The 21404-nt window shown below is 32.1% G+C and overlaps 1 protein-coding gene and 1 pseudogene across 2 annotated transcripts; one reads left to right on the plus strand and one right to left on the minus strand.

The window, feature by feature from the left end:
- The first annotated feature begins 983 nt into the window (after positions 1–983).
- Positions 984–4758, plus strand: LOC142615115 (uncharacterized). 2 transcript variants are annotated; one of them, XM_075787809.1, is made up of 6 exons: positions 984–1240; positions 1320–1454; positions 1613–1650; positions 2297–2363; positions 3060–3183; positions 4259–4758. In XM_075787809.1, the coding sequence occupies exons 1-5, from the start codon at positions 1016–1018 to the stop codon at positions 3150–3152; spliced, it is 558 nt and encodes a 185-aa protein (XP_075643924.1). In that variant the 5' UTR covers positions 984–1015; the 3' UTR covers positions 3153–3183; positions 4259–4758. The 2 variants fall into 2 exon arrangements, with proteins under 2 accessions (XP_075643924.1, XP_075643923.1); XM_075787808.1 differs by lacking the exon at positions 3060–3183.
- Positions 4759–5751: 993 nt separating this feature from the next.
- On the minus strand, positions 5752–20281 carry LOC142615431 (RNA polymerase II C-terminal domain phosphatase-like 4; annotated as a pseudogene).
- Between the last annotated feature and the right edge of the window lie 1123 nt (positions 20282–21404).

A 21404-nucleotide genomic window follows, 5' to 3' on the forward strand; every position in this document is an offset into this window, starting at 1 on the left:
TGGAGGTGAGTACAGTGTTTCCCAAATACCCGAGAAGAAAAAACCAACAAACCTTAGTGTAACCTTGTTACCCTAAGGGACATGGACACTTCCGGTGAGGGACGACTATTCTACAGCCTAGGAGAAGTTAGGGTTACTAACTTTCACTAGCGATAGAGAAACCTAGTTTCTTTTAAACTTAAGTTTTGGTTTTGTTTGGTTGAGAGAAAAGTAAGAGAATGGAAAATGTAATTTATATAAATTGATTATTATGTCCTTGTTATATAATATATAAGAAATAGATATATTTACACATTAAATAATATAGAAATTAACAAAAATACATGTAAATTTATATTAATTATTTTATTATTATAGTAATTAAAAATTTATGGCTCCAACTTACTACCCGGGAAGACAATTTAAAAAATAAATAAATAAAACGGAATGACATAACAAACAAATATTGGCTTGCACTTTTTGTGTCTATTATTCAGTTATATTATGTAAGTGCTGTGTGAAGACTTCTGGGAATAAGGGAAAAAATAATAATCAAATATTAATAGAGAAGTTGGAATATAACGAGGGCAAGGTAACAAAAAAACAAAAAAGAAGAGTAGAGAATCTGGAGAACTGCTGTGAAGAGGGAGAAGGAGTGAAGTTACTGAGAAGGTGGGAATTGATAGGTTGTCAAGAGATGGGAAAGTGAGTGAAATAAAGATAAAGGGTATTTATAATTTATTACTCATATTATTTTTTCCCTTTAATTTTTCTCCTAAATTGGAAGGACAAAATTTTGGGTGTCCGAAAAGATTATTTTTTATATTATTTTTTTTTCTTATTTTTTCTCCTGAACAAAAAAAAAAAAAAAAAATTCTATTTTTTACTGTATTTTTTATTTTTATTTTCTACCTTTCCTATTTTCACCAAAAGGGTTTTATTCACACGTAATAATAAGAATAATAATAATTATTATTATTATATATACCATTAACTGACTTATACTCTGTCTGCATTCCTAAATTTTGGAGTAAACATGTTATCGCAGTGTTTCTGTTGGAGCTTTCCCACATGTTCTTATTCATCCATCCACCACCACAACCTTAACCATTCTACAAACAAAAAACAACAACAACCCTTTCTTCTTTTTCTTCGCCTAAGACAACCTAAACCCAAATCCTCTCCTTTTAAGCTCACATGTCTTGGAGCTGGAACTGGAACTGAATTATTCGACCAAATTTCTCAACTTGCCCACAACAAGGTCCAAAATTGTTGCTACCCCATTTATTCATTTCCTTTCAATTTGCTTTCCCATTATCTTAATTCGTATTCCTTCACAGATTTTAGTTGCAGCTGGTATTTCTGCTGCAATTGGACAGCTCTCTAAGCCCTTCACTTCTGTCTTACTCTATGGTAAAGACTTGGATTTCAAGGCTGCCTTTCAAGCTGGAGGCTTCCCTTCTACTCATTCCTCCGTACTCTCTGACCTCTACTCTACTCTGTTTATTTTTGTGTACATAATTAATTTATATATATAAGTATATATATAAATTAACTGGGGTATAAGTATAACCATTGGATATTTGGGTTAATTTTAATCTTATCAACTTTTTTCACATATTGTCATTCATAGGCGGTGGTAGCTACTGCAACAATCATTGCCTTGGAAAGGTAAGCGGTCAGCAGTGAGCACCACTCACCCTTCCTTTCTATCTTTCAATGCTAGAGATACCATGAATGTTACTACATAACATGTACAGACTGATGCGATATATTACCAATCACATTAAAGTAATTTAGATATTTATTTGTAATTTTATTGAAGTGGGACTGTTAAAGTTTTTGTGTGATTGTGTGTGATGATTGGATGATAAGCGGAAGTATGAAAGAGGGAGCACACACAAAGGTTTATGTAGTTCGGCCTAATGGCCTACGTCCACAGTGAGAAAGCTTTTGACGACTACATATTTTATTAAGCACTTGTGTTACAATGAACCTAATGTAGGGCTTATTTACTAGAGAATACTTGACTAATGCTAGACTAACCCAAGGTTAAGTTGCTTGTTCTACAAGTACATGAGCATACAATTGGTATTGGCCACTTAGGCCATAATATATCTAACAGGGACCAATCACATTCATTGTCAATTTCTAGTTTGTAAGCCTTTTGTAGTAACTTTTGACTTTTCCATCTTTTTTCAATGCTAAAATACAAAACCATGCATGATCCACCATAATTAGTATTCTGTTTTATAAACATCATATATTGATTCATTCTATACTTGTGTCAGACTTGATGTGTGGATTTTGATTACAGGGGTCTCTCGGATTCAATTTTTGGCCTTACAGTTGTTTATGCTGGCCTTATTATGTATGATGCACAGGTATATATTTTCTGCTGTTTTACTTCATATATCCTCATGTTTCTATTTTTTCATGTCATTTTTCACATCTCCTCTTGTAAGCAAGTAGTTCGGCTTCCTCATGATTCAATGCAAATGGTGCTCCAAATGTAGCCCCCAATCTATCACGAGTGTTAGTGATCGCCTTAGTTTTCCATTTGTTTTCTTAATTAAATCAGGTTAAATCATATTTATATTTGCAAGTGCTACCAATTTGGTCTTGTTAGTGAAGAACCTTTTTTCTTTCTTTCTTTCTTTCAAACCTTAATCCAGGAAGAATGCTATGGAAATTATAGACTGGGATTTAGGATTGTGAGATTTATTCTGAGTTTTTGACAATTATCAACTTTTCTTTGCTCTATACATAAGCTAGTGAGAACTTAATGCATTGGAAGTTGGAAGTTGGAACTTGGATCTTAGGCAACAGCTTTCACATCTTACAATTTGTCTATAACAGTTTGCTCTTGAGAAAGTACTGGTGATTTGGTCCCAATTGGATCTTAGACAATGGGTGTCAAATCCTACTTTCTAGAACTCAAATTGGATCTCTGTTCTGGTTTTGTCCAATTTGTAAAAACATTAGTAAGATGATGGATTGAATCCATTGGTCAGTCTTGCCTGTAATCTAGTTTTTAGTTTGTTTAATTTGGCTAACTAATTGCTGCTGTGGCATGATAGAGGGTTGGTACTTTCAAGAAGATGGACCTCTATGGACTTCCATCAGTGGCATTTAATTCACCAAAGAGGAGAAGAGTGCCACATAGGTCATGAGTGGACAAAAGCCTATCTGGTCTTGCAGAAAGTAATGTGATCATTAGACAGTATTTCCAATAGAAATATGATATAGATAAGAAATCTTCCTTCATACTTTTCCGATTTGATTATTGCCAAAGCTATACCAAGTAAATTTGTTTCAAAGAACCTGATCTGCTAATGACTCACAAACCTTTTATTGTTGATGGCTCTTTCCTTCATTTATGATGGTTTTCTATTTGTTGAATCTTTTGAATATCTTCTTTTATCTTCTCTAGATTAGAGATTTCTGTCAATGTCATTAGTAATTCATGAATCTTGTTCACTGATTGTCATAATCTATAATAGTGGAACCCAACTACAGGTTTAGATCGACTGCAGATTCGTTGTTTGTGAATCTCACTCTCTCGTTCTCTCTGAATTGCTTATTTGACAGTTTTATTGATTTTTGAATTATTTCAAAGCCTATCTCTTCATACTGTTTTTCCTTTTCTCTTTCCTTATTTTGTATCTAACTGGATCCTTTTCCATCATTTTATCTATGACATAGTACCTGCAAATGACCTTAACTTCTAATGCCATGCTCCCATAGTTGCTGCTCCATTATCAATCACAATCTTCACCAAAACAAAGCTACTCCATCAGGAAAATGAGCTGCGTCATTGAGATATTACTTCATTCTATGTCAGCTATAAATTTTTTAAAATTGTTTTCTTTTGCTATAGTTCCTAGCCACTAAAGGAGTCTATGTAAGAATGTATTTTCTTAGGTCTGTAAGCATATTTTCTAAATAAAGGAAATGATAGTGAAGAGAATAAGAGAGAGAACACCTGGTGTCATGCTTAAGGTTCAGCAAAAAATGAGGTTTCTATGAAGTTGTTTATGGTTATAGGTCAAACCAGACCTAATTTTATACCATGAGTGACAAACAACTCATAAGTCATGCTATTATATCTCTAGTTTCTTCACTTCTAAATGTTTAGATATTTTTCAATATGTTCTCAGGATGTACTTCAGTTTTGTACGATGAGAGATTTTTAAATGACATTTTCAGAAGTTGCATTTGTTTCCTAAATTATAGTCAAACTGAAACATCAATCTGAGTGTTGATATTACTTCTGCAGGGTGTGAGAAGAGAAGTAGGAAATCATGCAAAAGTCCTGAATAAAGTGATGGCCAAAATACACGTTAATTCAGTTCACACTAAGGATAGAGAAAATATGATTGATTCTCAACCAGGAACATCATTGCCAGTAAGTTTGGAGAGACTTGGGCCCCTCGTGTCTGAGGAAGCAAGTTCTTTTACTTCAAAATCAACAAATTCTCCTCTATTACTTAGATCAGATGACAAAATGAGGCAAAATAATCAGGTGGTGTTGTCTTCGGACTCAGCAGCCAATGTTGAAGAAGGAATAGAAAGAACTATTGAGAATCTAATTTTTCTAAAAGAATCAATTGGACATACTGAGGTTGAAGTCATAGCTGGTGCCTTGCTTGGTTTCTTTGTTAGCTTGGCTTTATATACAATAATGTGATACAGTATTATGCTGTATACTTCATTATTTTTCCCTATATTCTTTTTCTTAGGCATCTAGTGTTCAAAATCATTAGCTCATTGCAACATCAATACCTTACCTTTCAATTATTTGCTTGTTCATCTAAGCATTGCTTGTTCATTTTCAGTACTTTCCAGGCATATCAGAAAGCACGTATCAGTATGTGGTCATCGAGCTTCCTTGCACTTTCCTGTCAATTCTACTGTTGGGCAAGTGTGAGCTTAATGCACCCCAGTTAATAATTTCTAGACTTGCAATCATCTGCTACCCTATAGACTATAGTGTTATGTTAACAAGCTGATAGAAAATATTAAAAGTGTTGTAAGTGGTTTGAATATGATAATTTAAGAATGGAACCACTCGCGAAAATCCTGACCAAGAACAATAGCATGTTACACAACTGTTCTTCTACAAAAAAAATTAAAAATAAAAAAATTAAATTTTACTTCTTAGGTTCTGACAAACTGAAGGGGTTGATAAAAGATCCCTCAAAACTGTTGAGCTGTGCTGTTCTAGATACTGTTTTTGGCTCTTTATTAGTCAGCCAAGGCTAACTGGCTTGACCGCATAAAGCTATATCTACTTGCTCCGGTTCTTCTGCATTATCACCATATTACTCTTTTGAATCATCTTCTCAATTTAAGGTTAACATTTTCTACGAACACAAAATATGGTATGCAACAAACTTCAAAATGGGTGTAGGTGTTATTTGCATTAACTATTAAGCGGATTGGCACCACTCTGCTAGAATGGTAATATGAGTCTACATAAACAAACTTCAAACTTTAGAGGTCTTAACATCATAACTAGGAAATGACCATGAAATAGGAGAGAACTCCACTTGATACTGGCATGAAATTTTATGGCAAGATAAAAATTAGCGGTCACCCGAGGCTCTTGATAGTTTACTGCTAGTAGGCTAGTCCTGGTGTCTCACACCATTAGCCTAGTGTTTCCCAGTTACTTCGAATCTCACTAAAAGAGAATACAGATATTTAATTTATATACAACAAAAATAGATCAGGATCCAGCATTTACTTTCCCAGATAATTAATTACCACTATTTTTCATTTTGAACCTATTAGGTGATTTTAAATCATCAAACCTGCTGCATCCGCCTTTTCTATAACTTATTTTACAACAAAATGGTGAGCATTGCTACAAAAGAATGAGTTATTGGCTCTTCATTTTGTTGACAGAATAGTTCTCTTCAGGTTGCTTTTGCCACCTATAATTTGACTCTTCTATCCACCGAGGAAGGACCAAAAACTTGTTCTGTTTCACTGCCCATCGAGACTTCTCTGTTCCAAGTTCCAACTTCTTTTGAGACCAGTTGTGTCACAGATGAATCAAGCTTTGTCACACAAGCAGCTGCCAGCTATTCTGCCATCTTCCATAGAGGTTGATTTTCAGCCTGGTCTCTGGTGGGAAACACATGGCTGAACACAATTTTACACCCCTTCAGAACTTCCTTCTTAACTGTTTACAGCATCTGCAGAAAGAATATCTTTATCTATATGAATCTTCATAAAGAAAAACCAACTGGTCCATAATTCTCCTTTTTAAAGTTTTTAGGAAAACAGGCAAAAGTTTATCACAAGGGAATCAACAGACAAATATTACTGAAGTGACCACAAAATATTTTAAAAACTAGTTCGTGATCAGAGAGAGGAACACATGGTGTCCAATCAATATTTATAATAACCATCAGCCTGCCTTAAGTAATGTTTTACTGAGAATGGATCTTCACTACTAATCCAAAACAAAAGCAGGATGCATAATTTAGACTAGGTTACACTCAATATGCCAGAACACATGCCAGACTAAGTGGAACCAAGGCAGAACAAGTAGTGGTAATTAAGAAGTTTACAGATATCTAAAACACTATATGAGCCAGATTTAATACCTTAACACAAACACCATTAATTGTGCAGTTTTTCTAGTCCCATTGGGACAAAGTTAATATCATCCTTGTGACAGGAATGTTAAATTTACACTTACGTAGAGATGCTTGCCACCAGGGGCCAGGAATGGACAACAAAAGATCAGACCAGTGAAAGCAACTTAGAATAACAAATTGGTCATGTTTCAGTTGTCAAGAAATAAATTACCTGCCTCACATCTCTGTCAACAAGATTGTCCTTAAGTTCCTGGAAGAAGGTTCCCAAACACAAGAATTTATCACACAACAAATTTAACAGCTAATATCAATAAGAGAAACAAAGAGGGACATACATAAAATAACATATCATGGATTTGCTTAAGAACTTAAGCACAGTTGCAAGTGCTCCAGCAGTCTCATTTTCATCCCTCTTCAACTCAGCAAGAGATTTACAGCCATGGCAACTTGAAGCAAAGAAAAGGTATTTTTCCATTGCTATTAAATTCTCCTTGTTCTTTGGCCATACCTACAATAGTAAAAAACATTTACGTCAAGCTTATGGTAACAGGATGATTGCAGACACGTAAACCTATAAGATAAATTGCAAGTTCAAAGGCCATGGAAATGAATTTGAACAAATAATAGATATCATTTCTCTATGCACCTATATCATAAGAATAACTGAATAAGTACACATATATTATCCAAAAAAAAAAAAATTACACATAAAAGAATGAACCACATGCAAGCTGGTACTAGGAAATACTTTCAAATTTCCCTTCAATGGCTTCAGACAGATTTTCAAATTTTCAAATGAGCATTACTCACATCAGCAGGGTAGAACACCACATTCCTTAACTCTGCCAACTCTGTCATTTTATCAAAGACAGCATGAACAAACAAAGATGCAAACTACAATGGCACCTTCGCTCTTTCAAATTCATACTCGAGTTCTAGCTCATTCTATTTGGACTTCATTGTCTATATGTTTGACGTTTCAACTTCAAACACGTTTTCAGAGACACCAAAAGTAAACGATAGCATGATTAGCAAACCATAACTGCATAGAGCTAGTAGTGTTTTTTTCACGACCCAAGTAAGCTCCTAGCCACATATATGTTATACCTCAAAATGACTAGTCAAGTTATTGTAATCACTTATATAGCTCAGACTGACCCAGCACACAACTGATTTGAGACTCAACACTCACACAATCTAATCCAATATCTGATCCATTTAAGGTACCGCAATGTCCCCACTTAAATAACCAGCATCCTCTTTGATAAAAAAAAAAACCTAGCATCCTCATCAGGGCCCACATTGGGCTACAGTGATGTTACTGGGTTGAATCTATTACCATTTGTCACAACCTAAGGAAGCATTAGCCACATATGTGCTATACTCCAAAAATGACTAGTCAAGTTACAATTGGGCTTCTCATAATTGCTTACATAGTCCAAATCAACCTAGTAAATGCCTGATATAGGACTCAACACTCATACATCTAATTCGATATCTAATCCATTTGGGGTACCAAAGTTTCAATGTAGGCCAAAACCTGGACGCATAAATTCAATGACCCATATCAGCTAAAGCTATGCTCCTGCACCATGCTCTACTCTTAATTTCTCACGAGTTCATGACTAACAGTATCCATTACCCTTTTACACCCAGTTACCCATAAGTAGAATGAATTTGAATATAAAGGGACTGCACCCATACAGTACCTCACATCATAGCAAAAATGGTAGCCTCCTTCCACCATAATAAAAAGAGAAATACACTGAACAATTGTGACCACAAAATCTGTCTGATCCAATTTGAGTGCTCCAGTGTGCCAAAATTCTGCATATTGAGGTTGGCTTTCTGATCCAATAAAACATACTACCTCATTGATGTAAAAGGACTGCTATTCAATCCCTTGAAATCTTCTAACAGCTGATTTCTATAGTGATGTATCATTGACTATAAACAAAAATAACTAGTCTAGCTCGGTAGTATAAGTAATGAGGTGAAAATTTTCATAGTAAAGTAAACAATGCTTTAATAGGAAAAGAGTCTTCACCACCATGATGTAAGCTGCAAATCTTCCAAATTTGGGCTTTTATATGTACAAGGACAAAAAATGTGAAAACTAGAAAAGAACCTCTGAGAATGAAACTACTACATACTTCAAATAATGATAAAATTGCCCATTTCCTTAATCTGATTCTCTTCCCTACAAATAAGAGGACTCATTATTTTGAAAGAACTTCCTCTTCTTTTTGTGGGTAAAACAGTAAGATCAAAAGTATTATCATGTGAAACAAAAATTGGGTAAGCAGAGATATTCAGCTGATCAAGGATGTGCCTAAATCTTCTGTATCATCAAGAATCAGAACAGCACTTTTTTGCCCAAGCAAGATATCAAAGACCCTTTTGATGTTCTTGGGTGCCATGCTTACATGAAATCACCTTATCACTGAAGTACTCTCCTTGAGGATCAAGCAATCTAGCCACTTCCGATGCATAGTGCTGATCACCCATTGTATAAATGTACATCTCAAACATTTCACTTGCTTCTTTTAAAAATGTGCGAACAAAGGGCCTTAGCTTTGTCATATCTATATATATATATATATATATATTTTTTTTTTGATAGGTAGCTTCTTCTTCATGTCAATTTGCATAAAGTTCACCATAAGAGGCTGGCTTTTGTGACATCTGTCCATTTCATAATTTTTGAATACCATAAGGCCAGAAGCACATCAAGTCACTCAAATGCCCATAATATCAAAAAATAGACGGTGCAATCAAAACCAAAAGAATTAGATAATAAATATTTTAAAACAGAATAAATACACATCTTCTGCAGAAGAGCAGATATAGTGAAACCAAAAGCCAATTTGATAATCAAATAAATTAATAAGAGAGCCTCTATTTAGTTTCCAAGGTCTATAGGGGACAAGGACACAAACAGTGAGGAAGTCATTATTCTTAAATAAATTTTCTTTTTAAGTGATGGGTGCTTAATGCTCTATATTTTTTTAACACATATTCATGCAAAATGAATACCATGATAGGAATTTTTCCCTATAAGTACCAAACCTTTCCTATCTGTAGTTCACTGCATGCCTTACAGAACAAAAACTCTCATGGTGATATTACAAATAAAGACATTATTTAAGCTTGCCTTGAGCATAAAATATAAATCCTGCCAATCTTTCTTTAAAAGAAGGGTTTTTTTGGCGCCGGGGGGGGGGGGGGGGGGGGAACAAAAAACGCGCAAACAAGTGAAGGTAGTGCTTCCCACAAGGGCCGCAACATTCTGCAGGAACAAAAGATTCCACCAGCAAATCCCTCAAAACTTCCAGGTGATTCATAATTTTGGTGAGTTTACGACATATGACTGCATAAGCAATAAACCATATCCTTTTCATTTCTTTGGGAGTTTTACCTACCTTTGGTTAGAAATCTGAACATTCCATTGACAAATTGAAAGCACTCAAATAAAACTATCATCAACAGATTCGAAACCGAACGGTAATTGTTCATGTTGACTTCTAAAAGTTCTACAACATGATGATGTTACAATAGTATCTAGCCAAGCTAATTAGAGAAGATTATACAAACAAAGAAGGAATGTCACCATGATACCTGAAAACAGTGATATAAAAAAAATGCTAAGCACACTACCAAAGTATAATAAAATATAAAGGTAACAGAAATACCTTGCAAAGAATATGTTTTTTTTTCTTTAAATATTCTTCTTCTGATGCTAGATCTGTAAGCTCAGTAGAATTTAGCAGGAACCAAGTAAAGCTTCTTATGGCATAATAAATTCTTCCCGTCTGCTTCTTTCAAATTGACAATTTCAGCATTGTGAAGCCTTAGTCCCTGCAATAGTGTTCAAGCTTAAACAAATTACAATTTGAAACAAAAAGAGATCATCACTATAATTTTGTTACTATATTATTGAATAGGTATGGATTTATAAGTTCAAAGATGGTTTGCATCTCTCCAGTTGTAATTTGAAAAATAATTTCATATTAGGGGATCATTACTACGTGAATAAGAAGTGACAGCTCATTGAAAGTGGATGATACCTTGACAAATTGAAAATTTCACAAGTATTAGAGATATTGTCTTCCAAATTCCAACATGCAGTGAAGGATAACCAAAATTCACAACTCTGCCAAATAGTCTTTACCTCATGAATGTAGCCCAATGCCACACCAAATTCGGCCTGCAACCTTTGGCCACAAAGTGTACACATTTCTTTAAAAGAACCATATGGATGTGTACATACATCCTTCATAATGGATGCATCTGCCAAACAAATAACATGTTAAATATAATTCAATTCAACGCACATCCAATAATTTTGAATTTTTTTTTTCATTTTCCAAAAGGAGATTCAAAAGAATACAGAAAGTAGCACACACATAGACATAGTTTGGGTTAGCATCTGGAGTATCCATCCAATGTGTAAATACAAAGTAGCAGAGCAGGCATGTAAATATTTAGATTAGATGGAGAGATGAGGAAAAAAAAGGGGAGAAATATTACACCTCTTAATGTTTGTGGTTGTAAGGATGAATGTGATGTTGATGGTTGAAGTCGTTCCTCTATGTTTTCTAACTCATCCTATTCCACTTTGCGCCTTTTAATCCAATCCAGCAGTATATATATAGTTGAAAAATGAGAGTCAGTCACTGAGAAGAAGAAGAGGAAATGAATATGAGAATGTGAAAGGATTTATAGTTGCACCAACTTAACAAACTCTGCTAAAAGAAAGAAAGAAAAGGAAAGGATAGTTGAAGTAATGAGGAAGAAGAAGAAGAAGAAAAACAACAGCATAGCATGAATATTGAATAGTAGGTACGTAATAATTACACTTTGAATTAGCTGGTATCTTCAACAAAAAGCATAGTGCGTTAAGGAAAAGGTAAAACTCAAGTAGTCAACTGAATGAAACCCATGGTGTTTGCTGCATTGCATTGCATATTGGGCAAAAAATAAAAGTCTGAAATTAAAAAAAGAACACAACTTGCATTGCATTGCATTTGTATTAGCAAACACAAACACACACATAGACATAGACATAGTTAAAGAAACAGAAGCTACCTTTCCCTGGCATCAAGATCTACATGGAGTAACGCAGCCAAGTTGTGTAACTGTATTGCTATGTTGTAGACTAGACATTTTATTATTATTATAAAAGATAGAAATTCTACTCTAGGGTAATCCAAGTATATATGCATGTGAAGCTCTTTCCTAGAGATTTGAACTCCGCCCCTTACCCTCCACACCTCACAAGCACTTATAGGAGTAACTACCGCACCAAGAATGCACGGTTGTTAGACTAAACTTGAACATACTACTTTGTGTACTTGTCTTTGCCTACAAAATACCCATTTATATATTTACACCTCCGATTTCATCTTTTGATAAAAATGTCTACCTTTTTATTATTAAAAAAAAAAAAAGTGAAAGAGTACTTGTTGTCGTTACACTATTAAATAAAAATATTATTATTATTAATGCAAATTGTTATAATTCATTAAATATTTTCCTTAAAATAAATGTTGATTATATAAAAAATGGCCACAAATCCTTAATTTAATTTACAACCAAAACAACTGGTATTTTATATTAGTGTAATCCAACACTTATTGTAACTTTCAAAATAGAAAACACACTCTCTCTTTTTTTCACAGTTTTGCCAAATGCTTATTTGTAGTTTTAAAAATTGTGTTTAAAGCAATCTATTTTATCTAAACCTTTTCATGTTATCACAACATTTCTTCATGTTCTTACTTTAGGATATTTTGAACATTATATATAAGCTTTAATTTTCACATAACAGCTTATAGCATTATCGGTGCATTGTGCGAGGCTATTACTATTATATAAAAAGGTTTGGTTCTTTTTTCTAATTTATTTGTTGCATTCAAAAAATTAAGTAATAATACATTTTACATTTGTGTATAACCCCAAATATGTTGGGTTGGCCCTAAATTAGGCCATATTTTTGTGGACTGTGGATTTGAACGAGATTTGAAAAGAATATATTTGAGATTGGATTGAGGTATTCAATAGAAATGACACAATTCAAAGTTTATAAGTTTTTTTTTTAAATTTATTTTTATTTAAAATACTCCACTCATATAAAATAGCTTCAAAGAAATTTGACCATTTTTTGCATGAAAGACATCTAACATGCCAATAACATGGTTAGTATTCATGATTTTGAAATTATCATGGTGGTGTTAGACTATTAGTACAAAGAAACCAATTTAATGGAAGCTAAAGTTGTTAAAAAAAAAATGAAATTGATGGTTTTACGAAAAAAGTGCTCAACAAGTAGCCAATTGAAATATTGGAAAAAACTAATAACTTTTCATAAAATACTCAATTAAAAAGAAAATGAAGATATGAAGAAAAATAAGAAAAACGAGATAAAGGTAAAAGGAAGGGTAATGATGAGGGTAAGGGTGGTGTTGCTATTGAGGAGAAGTGTTTTCTGATTTACTAATCATATAATCTTTTGTTTCTTTCTCACATAGAAATCAAACCAACACCACCCAACCACCCCTACAACTTTTATAAATTCTGATCAATCCATCACAAAAACCGGCTCAATATCTTCCTCCATCATTTTTCTAAACCACGACATTGTTTCATCATCCAGCCCATTTTATGAAGCTTCCTGTTCCACCAATGTATGCCATAATACCTTCATCTCCCAAGCTTAGTCCAACTAGGCCCAGCCTTAGGAGCACCACAAACCTCCTGCCCTTCTTTTCTATGAAGTAGGATTCTAATACAAAATCTATGATTGAAAGCATGATAGTCGTAGAGAACTCCGACTTTGTTAAATTACCAACCTAATACTCAATGGACTTAGGAACACATGAAATACCTGGTTTTGATAGGTGATAAAAGGGTGGCCTATCAACTATGAGCTTGCGTGGATTAGGACCCCACCTAATAGGCTAAGGCGAACTTGGCGGTTCATTTTCAAAACCTTGAAGTAGCCCTTCAATATATTCTTGAAGTAGCCCTTGAAGAAAAATAAAAGAGATTAAGCTTCTGGCAATAGTATGAGTCCGCTCATAATTACATGGACTGAGATTTAGAAATTTTACTTTTATTTTTTTAGAAAATTACATGTGTAGGCCTCATATAGTATGAGGAATATAACATTCATTATTAATGAAACTAGTAAGTTGTCCGTGCGATGCACATATAATTTTATGATATTTTATGTAAAACACTTTTGAATAATGTTATACATAAATTATAAAGAAAAAGTAAACTAAATTAGAGTAAAGAAACATATACATTTTGAGATATTAAAAATTGGTTTAGTAGCTTCATTGCATATTTGTAACCTTCTTAAGGTAAGATTATTTTTAAAAAAAAAAATCATGAAACCAAAAAACAAAAACAAAAGAGTAATGAGACCATGAAATAAACTAATTTGTGTTGTATTTACATATTTCATACTATGAAATAAAAGTATACCCAACTCTCTGACTATCTTTCACTCATCGATAGTGCGACATTAAGACATGATGTGAGCAAGTGTGTATGCATGTGTCTTATAGATGATTTAAAATTAAACTATGGTAGAATATGACTTTACATTGTGCACCTAATATTCTCTCTACTTATATACCCAAAACAAAAACTAACTAACCAAATTACCTAACCTAAATCATATTTAAGCCCCTAATTTAAAAAGAAAAAAAGATTACTCGTAGGGGTTTCAGTGTCTTGATGGTGGTGGGAGGTTAGCTTAACAGAGGTGGTGACCCCTCAGATTTCTCTTTCTCTCTCTTTCAAATGTTTTGTTAGTTTCAGGTCTTTTAATTTGGTAATATATAGTGAAATAGTGCATTTTATTTAACAATTCACAACATTTTTGTGTCTCTTTGTCTCTCTTTAGAGTCTTATCTCATTAGCTATTACTATTAGCCCCGCTCTTATTTATTTATTTATTGTTTTTGAAACATTAAAACAGTGGGTATGCTAAAAGACATGAAGAATAGTGAAAGGTGTGTGGTATAAGCTTAGGCAATTAATGAGATATTAATGAGATAACAGTAAAATTAAATAATGTGAACTTTTGGATAACAATAAAAAAAAAATTAATAAAAGAGGTAAAAAAAGGATAAATGCAAAATTAGAGTGCCACTTGGCAGGACCTCATGCACTCTTGCATGAGGTCTTTGAGAGAAAGACATTTTGTAACAACTTTTATTCTACAATATTCCTCCAATTTTTTTTTACTCATTCCTTGAATCAAATAATTATAATGGTTATGTGTGCGTAATTTATAACTGTTGTTTCACTACATATTTATAGCCTTCTCAAGGTGAGATTAATTTTTCACCCTAAAAAAGAAAGGTAAGATTAAGTTTTTTTAAAATCATGAAACAAAAAAATAAATGCAAAAGACTAACAGGACCGTGAAAATCAAATAATTTGTATTGTGTTCACATATTTAATACTATGAAATAAAAGTATGTCCAACTCTCTCACTGTCTTTCACTCATTGATAGTGAAACATTAAAACATGGTGTGAGCAAGTATGTATGCACGTGTCTTATAGATGATTTTAAACCATGGTAGAATATGGCTTTACATTGCGTACCAAATATTCTCTCTACGTATATACCCAAAACAAAAACTATCAAACCAAACTACCCAAACCTAAATCATATTTAATCTCCTAATTTAAAAAGAGAAAAAAAATACCCGTAGAGATTTAAGGTCTTAATGGTGGTGGGAGGCCAATATGACAGAGGCAATGTTCCCTCAGATTTGTCTTTCTCTCTCTTTCAAATGTTTTGTCAGTCTCAGGTCTTTTATAGTGAAACAATGCGTTTTGATTTTATAGAGAAACAATGTATTTTATTTAACAATCTACAACATTTTTATGTCTCTCTATCTCTCTCCAAGCTCTTATCTGGTTAGTTATTACTATTAGTTCTTAATTATTATTATTTTTACTTCTTTTAAAATATTAAAATGGTGGGGATGCTAAAAGACATGAGAAAGAGAGAAATGTGTGATGTAAGCTTAGGCAATTAATGAAAGACTAATGAGATAACAGTAAAATAAGTTAATGTAAACTTTTGGATAACAGTAAAAAAAAACTTAATAAAAGAGGTAAAAAAAAAAATGCTAAATGCAAAATTAGAGCGTTACTTGGTAAGACCTCACGCACTCCCACATGAGATCTCTACTTATATATATATAAATATATATATATATATATATATATATATATATATATATTCATGATTATTCCTTTATAATTTCTAATCACTAATCAACATGAGTCTTAAAAAATTTTGTGATAGGACTTTATCATACGTACAGAATAAGAATAGATTTTTTTATCTTTATTTTTTTAAAAAAGGATATTGCTATTGTGTTCATCCTTATAAGAATTTAAGCATAGATTGAATTTTCATTACTTTTGATAATTTTTCTTTGATTTCTTTATAATTTATATATTGTGTTAGTTTTAATGAATTTTTTTTCAAGCTTTTAGATGATGGACTTTAGATAAGATGTTCAACTTTCATATGCCAAGCATTGATTATAATTCTTGTATATGGAACAAATAGAGATAAGAAATTAAGAATATGGTTCATTTTGGTTGGCCTTAGCTTGATTTGTCTAGACATCAATTTTCCTTAATTATTATTTGTATACAAAATTCCAGAAACATTAAATTGGAATAGGTCCTTTACTAACCTAACCAATTGGAATTAGATGAAATTTCTTCTCATTCATACTAAATGTTGTGTACACTCTAAATTTTTTCTGCATCTCATAATGATATGTTGTTGACAAGTATCATCCAAGTCAAAAATGATTGAGAGTTGTAATTGAGACTATGACCTAAAAGCTTTACTATTCAATACTTTGCGAGAAAAATTAAACACTCATTTGATGTAACATGAGACTATGGAATTTGACATTGTATACACTGGGGTTTGTTCTTGATGTTGTGAAATTGCTGTAGGTACTAAAAACTTTAGTTTGATTAGTTGGCAATTCATGTTCTTTAATCGTGAAAAGTCTACAATGGAAAACTTTTTTGTTCCTACAATAAATGTTTTGGAGAGAAAATTGTTAGCCCCCTCATCCCATTAGGACCTTTCTATTTATACAAAGGAAAAATGGTCCAATATTCTTAAGTGTGGCTTAGTTACATGGAATTTTTATGCAAATGTGTCTAGATTTCTTTTAAAAATTTAGTTATAATCTTAAACACTAATTTGATGATTTTTATATGATTTCAAATGTTTATAAATAATCTAAATGTTATTTCAGTTTATGCAAATTATAGAACATAGAACGGTAATTTAGCAACATAGGCATAGGAGAAGACATGTAGTGGTTTAGGAAGAGTAGACATTTAGTTATAAGGGAAGAGGAGTAGGCATAAACATAAGAAAACCTTAGGATGGAGGAATAAGGAAAAAAAAAGTTTTTGATGATTAACATCCCTCTATCTTATCTATTAGTCTTATTTATTACTAATTAAAATCTGTTGAGTTAGTAAATAACTGATGTGACATCTAATAAGTGTAATAAATTAAAAATGAAGTATTTTATTTCAAAAAAAAATTCAATTATCTTTTCAAATAGAGGGCTACTTGGCAAAACTTCGTGCTCTCCCACATGAGGTCTCTACTTATATATATATATATATATATATATATATTTACTCATTCCTTGAACTGAATAATTATAATGGTTATGTGTGTGCAATTTATAACTGTTGTTTCACTGCATATTTATAGCCTTCTCAAGGTAAGATTAATTTTTCATCCTAAAAATAAGTTTTTTTTAAAATCATGAAACAAAAAATAAATGCAAAAGAGTAACAGGACCGTGAAAATCAAATAATTTGTGTTGTGTTCACATATTTAATACTATGAAATAAAAGTATGTCCAACTCTCTCACTGTCTTCCACTCATTGATAGTGAAACATTAAAACATGGTGTGGACAAATGAATATGCACGTGTCTTATAGATAATTTCAAACCATGGTAGAATATGGCTTTACATTGCGTACCAAATATTCTCTCTACTTATATACCCAAAACAAAGACTATCCAACCAAATTACCTAAACCTAAATCATATTTAATCTCCTAATTTAAGAAGAAAAAAAAAAAAAAAACCCGTACAGGTTTAAGGTCTTGATGGTGGTGGGAGGCCAATATGACGGAGGCAACATCCCCTTAGATTTGTCTTTCTCTCTCTTTCAAATGTTTTATCAGTCTCAGGTATTTTATAGTGAAACAATGTGTTTTGATTTTATAGTAAAACAATGCGTTTTATTTAACAATCCACAACATTTTTATGTCTCTCTATCTCTCTCCAAGGCCTTATCTGGTAAGTTATTACCATTAGTCCTTAACTATTATTTTTTTACTTTTAAAAAAAATATTAAAACGGTGGGAATGCTAAAAGACATGAGAAAGAGAAAAATGTATGATGTAAGTTTAGGCAATTAATAAGGGACTAATGAGATAACAGTAAAATAAGTTAATGTAAACTTTTGTGTAATAGTAAAAAACACTTAATGAAAGAGGTAAAAAAAAAATGCAAAATGCAAAATTAGAGTGTTACTTGGCAAGATCTCACGCACTCCCACATGAGATCTCTACATATATATATATATATATATATATATATATATATTCATGATTATTCCTTTATAATTGCTAATCACTAATCAACATGAGTCTCAAAAAACTTTGTGATAGGACTTTATCATACGTACAAAATAAGTATAGATTTTTTTTATCTTTATTTTTTTAAAAAAAGGATATTGCTATTGTGTTCATCCTTATAAAAATTTAAGCATAGATTAAATTTTCATTATATTTGACAATTTTTCTTTGATTCCTTTATAATTTATATATTGTGTTTTTTTAAATGAATTATTTCTCAAGCTTTCAGAGGATGGACTTTAGATAAGATGTTCAACTTTTATACGCTAAGCATTGACTATAAGTCTTGTATATGAAACAAATAGAGATAAGAAATTAAGAATATAGTCCATTTTGGTCGGCCTTAGCTTGATTTGTCTAGACATCAATTTTCTCTCTTGCCAAAAGTTCGACTTATTTTAGATGGAAGTTTCCTTGATTATTACTTGTATACAAAATTCTAGAAACATTAAATTGGAATAGGTCCCTTACTAATGTAACCAATTGGAATTGGATGAAATTTCTTCCCATTCACACTAAACGTTGTATACACTCCAAATTTTTTCTGCATCTCATAATGATACGTTGTTGATAGGTATCATCCAAGTCCAACATGATTGAGAGTTGTAATTGAGACTAAGACCCAGAAGCTTTACTATTCAATACTTTGCGAGAAAAATTAAACACTCATTTGATGTAACAGGAGACTATGAAATTTGACATTGTATACACTGGGATTTGTTCTTGATGTTGTGAAATTGCTGTAGGTACTAAAAACTCTAGTTTGATTAGTTGACAATTCATGTTCTTTAATCGTGAAAAGTCTACAATAGAAAACTTTTGTGTTCCTACAACAAATGTTTTGGAGAGAAAATTGTTAACCCCCTTATCCCATTGGGACCCTTTTATTTATACAAAGGAAAAATTGTCCAATATTCCTAATTGTGACTTAGTTATATGGAATTTTTGTGCAAATGTGCCTAAATTTCTTTTAAAAATTTAGTTATAATTTTAAACTCTAATTTGGTGATTTTTATATGATTTTATGTGTTTTTAAATAATCTAAATGTTATTTCGGTTTGTGCAAATTATAGAACATAGAATCGGTAATTTAGCAACATAGGCATAGGAGAAGGCATGTAGTGGTTTAGGAAGAGTAGGCATTTAGTTATAAGGGAAGAGGAGTAAGCATAAACATAAGAAAAACTTACGATGGAGGAATAAGGAAAACAAAGAGTTTTTAATAATTAACACCCCTCTATCTTATCCATTAGTATTATTTATTACTAATTAAAATCTGTTGAGTTATTAAATAACTGATGTGGCATCTAATAAGTGTACTAAATTAAAAATGAAGTATTTTATTTCAAAAAAAGAAAATCAATTATCTTTTCAAAGAGAATGCCACTTGGCAAAACTTCGTGCTCTTCTACGTGAGGTTTCTGCTTTTATATATATATTAATTGATTATTTGGGCCCAGAAGACATTTACTAAAAGAAAACACAACACATCAATTTAAAATTATAGCGACGTTAATTACAATTTAGACCTTTCGCTCAATTCTTTGCAAGTTTATAATTTAATTTAAATCATACCGTATCTAATTTTATTTCAATGGCCTGTTCGAGTAGGTGTGCAATTGAAATGGTGAAATACAGCAAATTGATGAAGGTTCCATTGTGTTTTGGTGCAGCTGCCTCGGACAAGAACAGGGGAATAGAAGTAGTGAAGGCCGCTAGGCCTATGACAGTGATTACTTCTACTTTTTCATATGAACTGAATATCATTAGTGTGTTACTGACCACAAGAACGTACTTACGTCCAAATAACTCGCTCGCAAAAGTAGTAGCCACAGAACCTACAATGGATGACAAAGGGTGAATATACTGTATCCATAATGATTGCTGTTCATTCTTTTCATTTTGATGATTGTCTTTTGATACGTCTTCTGATACGTGAATCCTAGTAAAAGTCATGACCATTATGCTAAGGCAGACAATGTCCCAGAGCAAATATTTTCTAAAATCCATAAATTTTTTGATGTTTGATGTACTGTGAAAAGAAAACATAACAGAATGTAGCTTATCTTCACTTGCTGAGAGAAGCAATATGGGATTGTTCGTTGTGGTGAATTTGTGAATTCTAATTTAGGATTGTCTTCAAATCTTTTTGGGCCTTTCATTTGGCCGTCTGGTAGATCTTTTTTATATCTTTGTTATGTTAGATTTGAATTTGTTACGCTAGTATGAGAAGAACTTTAGTCTAAAATTTGATATTTTAATTAAATAAAGTTTAAAATAAAGAAAATGATGTTGTATCTATCTATACTACTATTTAAGGAGTTTTCCTTATTTGGACCTAATTTGTTTTTGTTCCAAAATACCCCTTTAGCCTACGGTTAAGTAGGGACAAAACTTGAAGATAACATAGAAAAAAATATATCTCTAACTCTCGCCTAAAACATTTTCTACAAAATAGAATCACTCTCCCACTAACTCACTTTTTCAAAACAACTATATGTTTGTTGTTATTTTTTTTTTCCTTTAAAAAGATAAATCATCCTCACGCTATCTTCAAATCAATTTTTTTTTTAAACATCCTCAAGTTTATCCAAAAAGAAGAAAAAGAAATAAATAGATATATATTACAATTTATTTAAACTGTTTTTAACTTCTTTTTATAAGTTGAAAACAAAAAACCTAATGAAAATAAAAACCCATGTTTCTATAAAAAAAACCCACGTTTGTTATTGTTGCTGTTGTTTTTTTTCCCTTTAAAAAAAATCATCCTCACGTTTATCTTCAAATCAATTTTTTTTTTATTTTTTTTATTCTCAAGTTTATCCAAATAAAAATCCTCAAGTCTCCCCAGTTAATTGCTCCGTTCCTCACCCTTAGACATGGAAAAACAGGTGGGTCAGGTCAGGTCAATCAGGTTGCGGGTCAAGTTACGAGTCAAAAATTGGTCATTTTAAGCGGGTTAAAAATAGGTTTGGGTCAATTAGGTTGCAGGTCGGGTCGGGTTGACCCGTATTTTTCACATGAATTTATTTTTTATTTTTTATTTTTGTAAAGAAAACAACATGTGTGGAGAGTAAAAGGACCC

This window comes from Castanea sativa, chromosome 11 (genome assembly GCF_040712315.1).
Source record: "Castanea sativa cultivar Marrone di Chiusa Pesio chromosome 11, ASM4071231v1".
Taxonomy (NCBI): domain Eukaryota; kingdom Viridiplantae; phylum Streptophyta; class Magnoliopsida; order Fagales; family Fagaceae; genus Castanea; species Castanea sativa.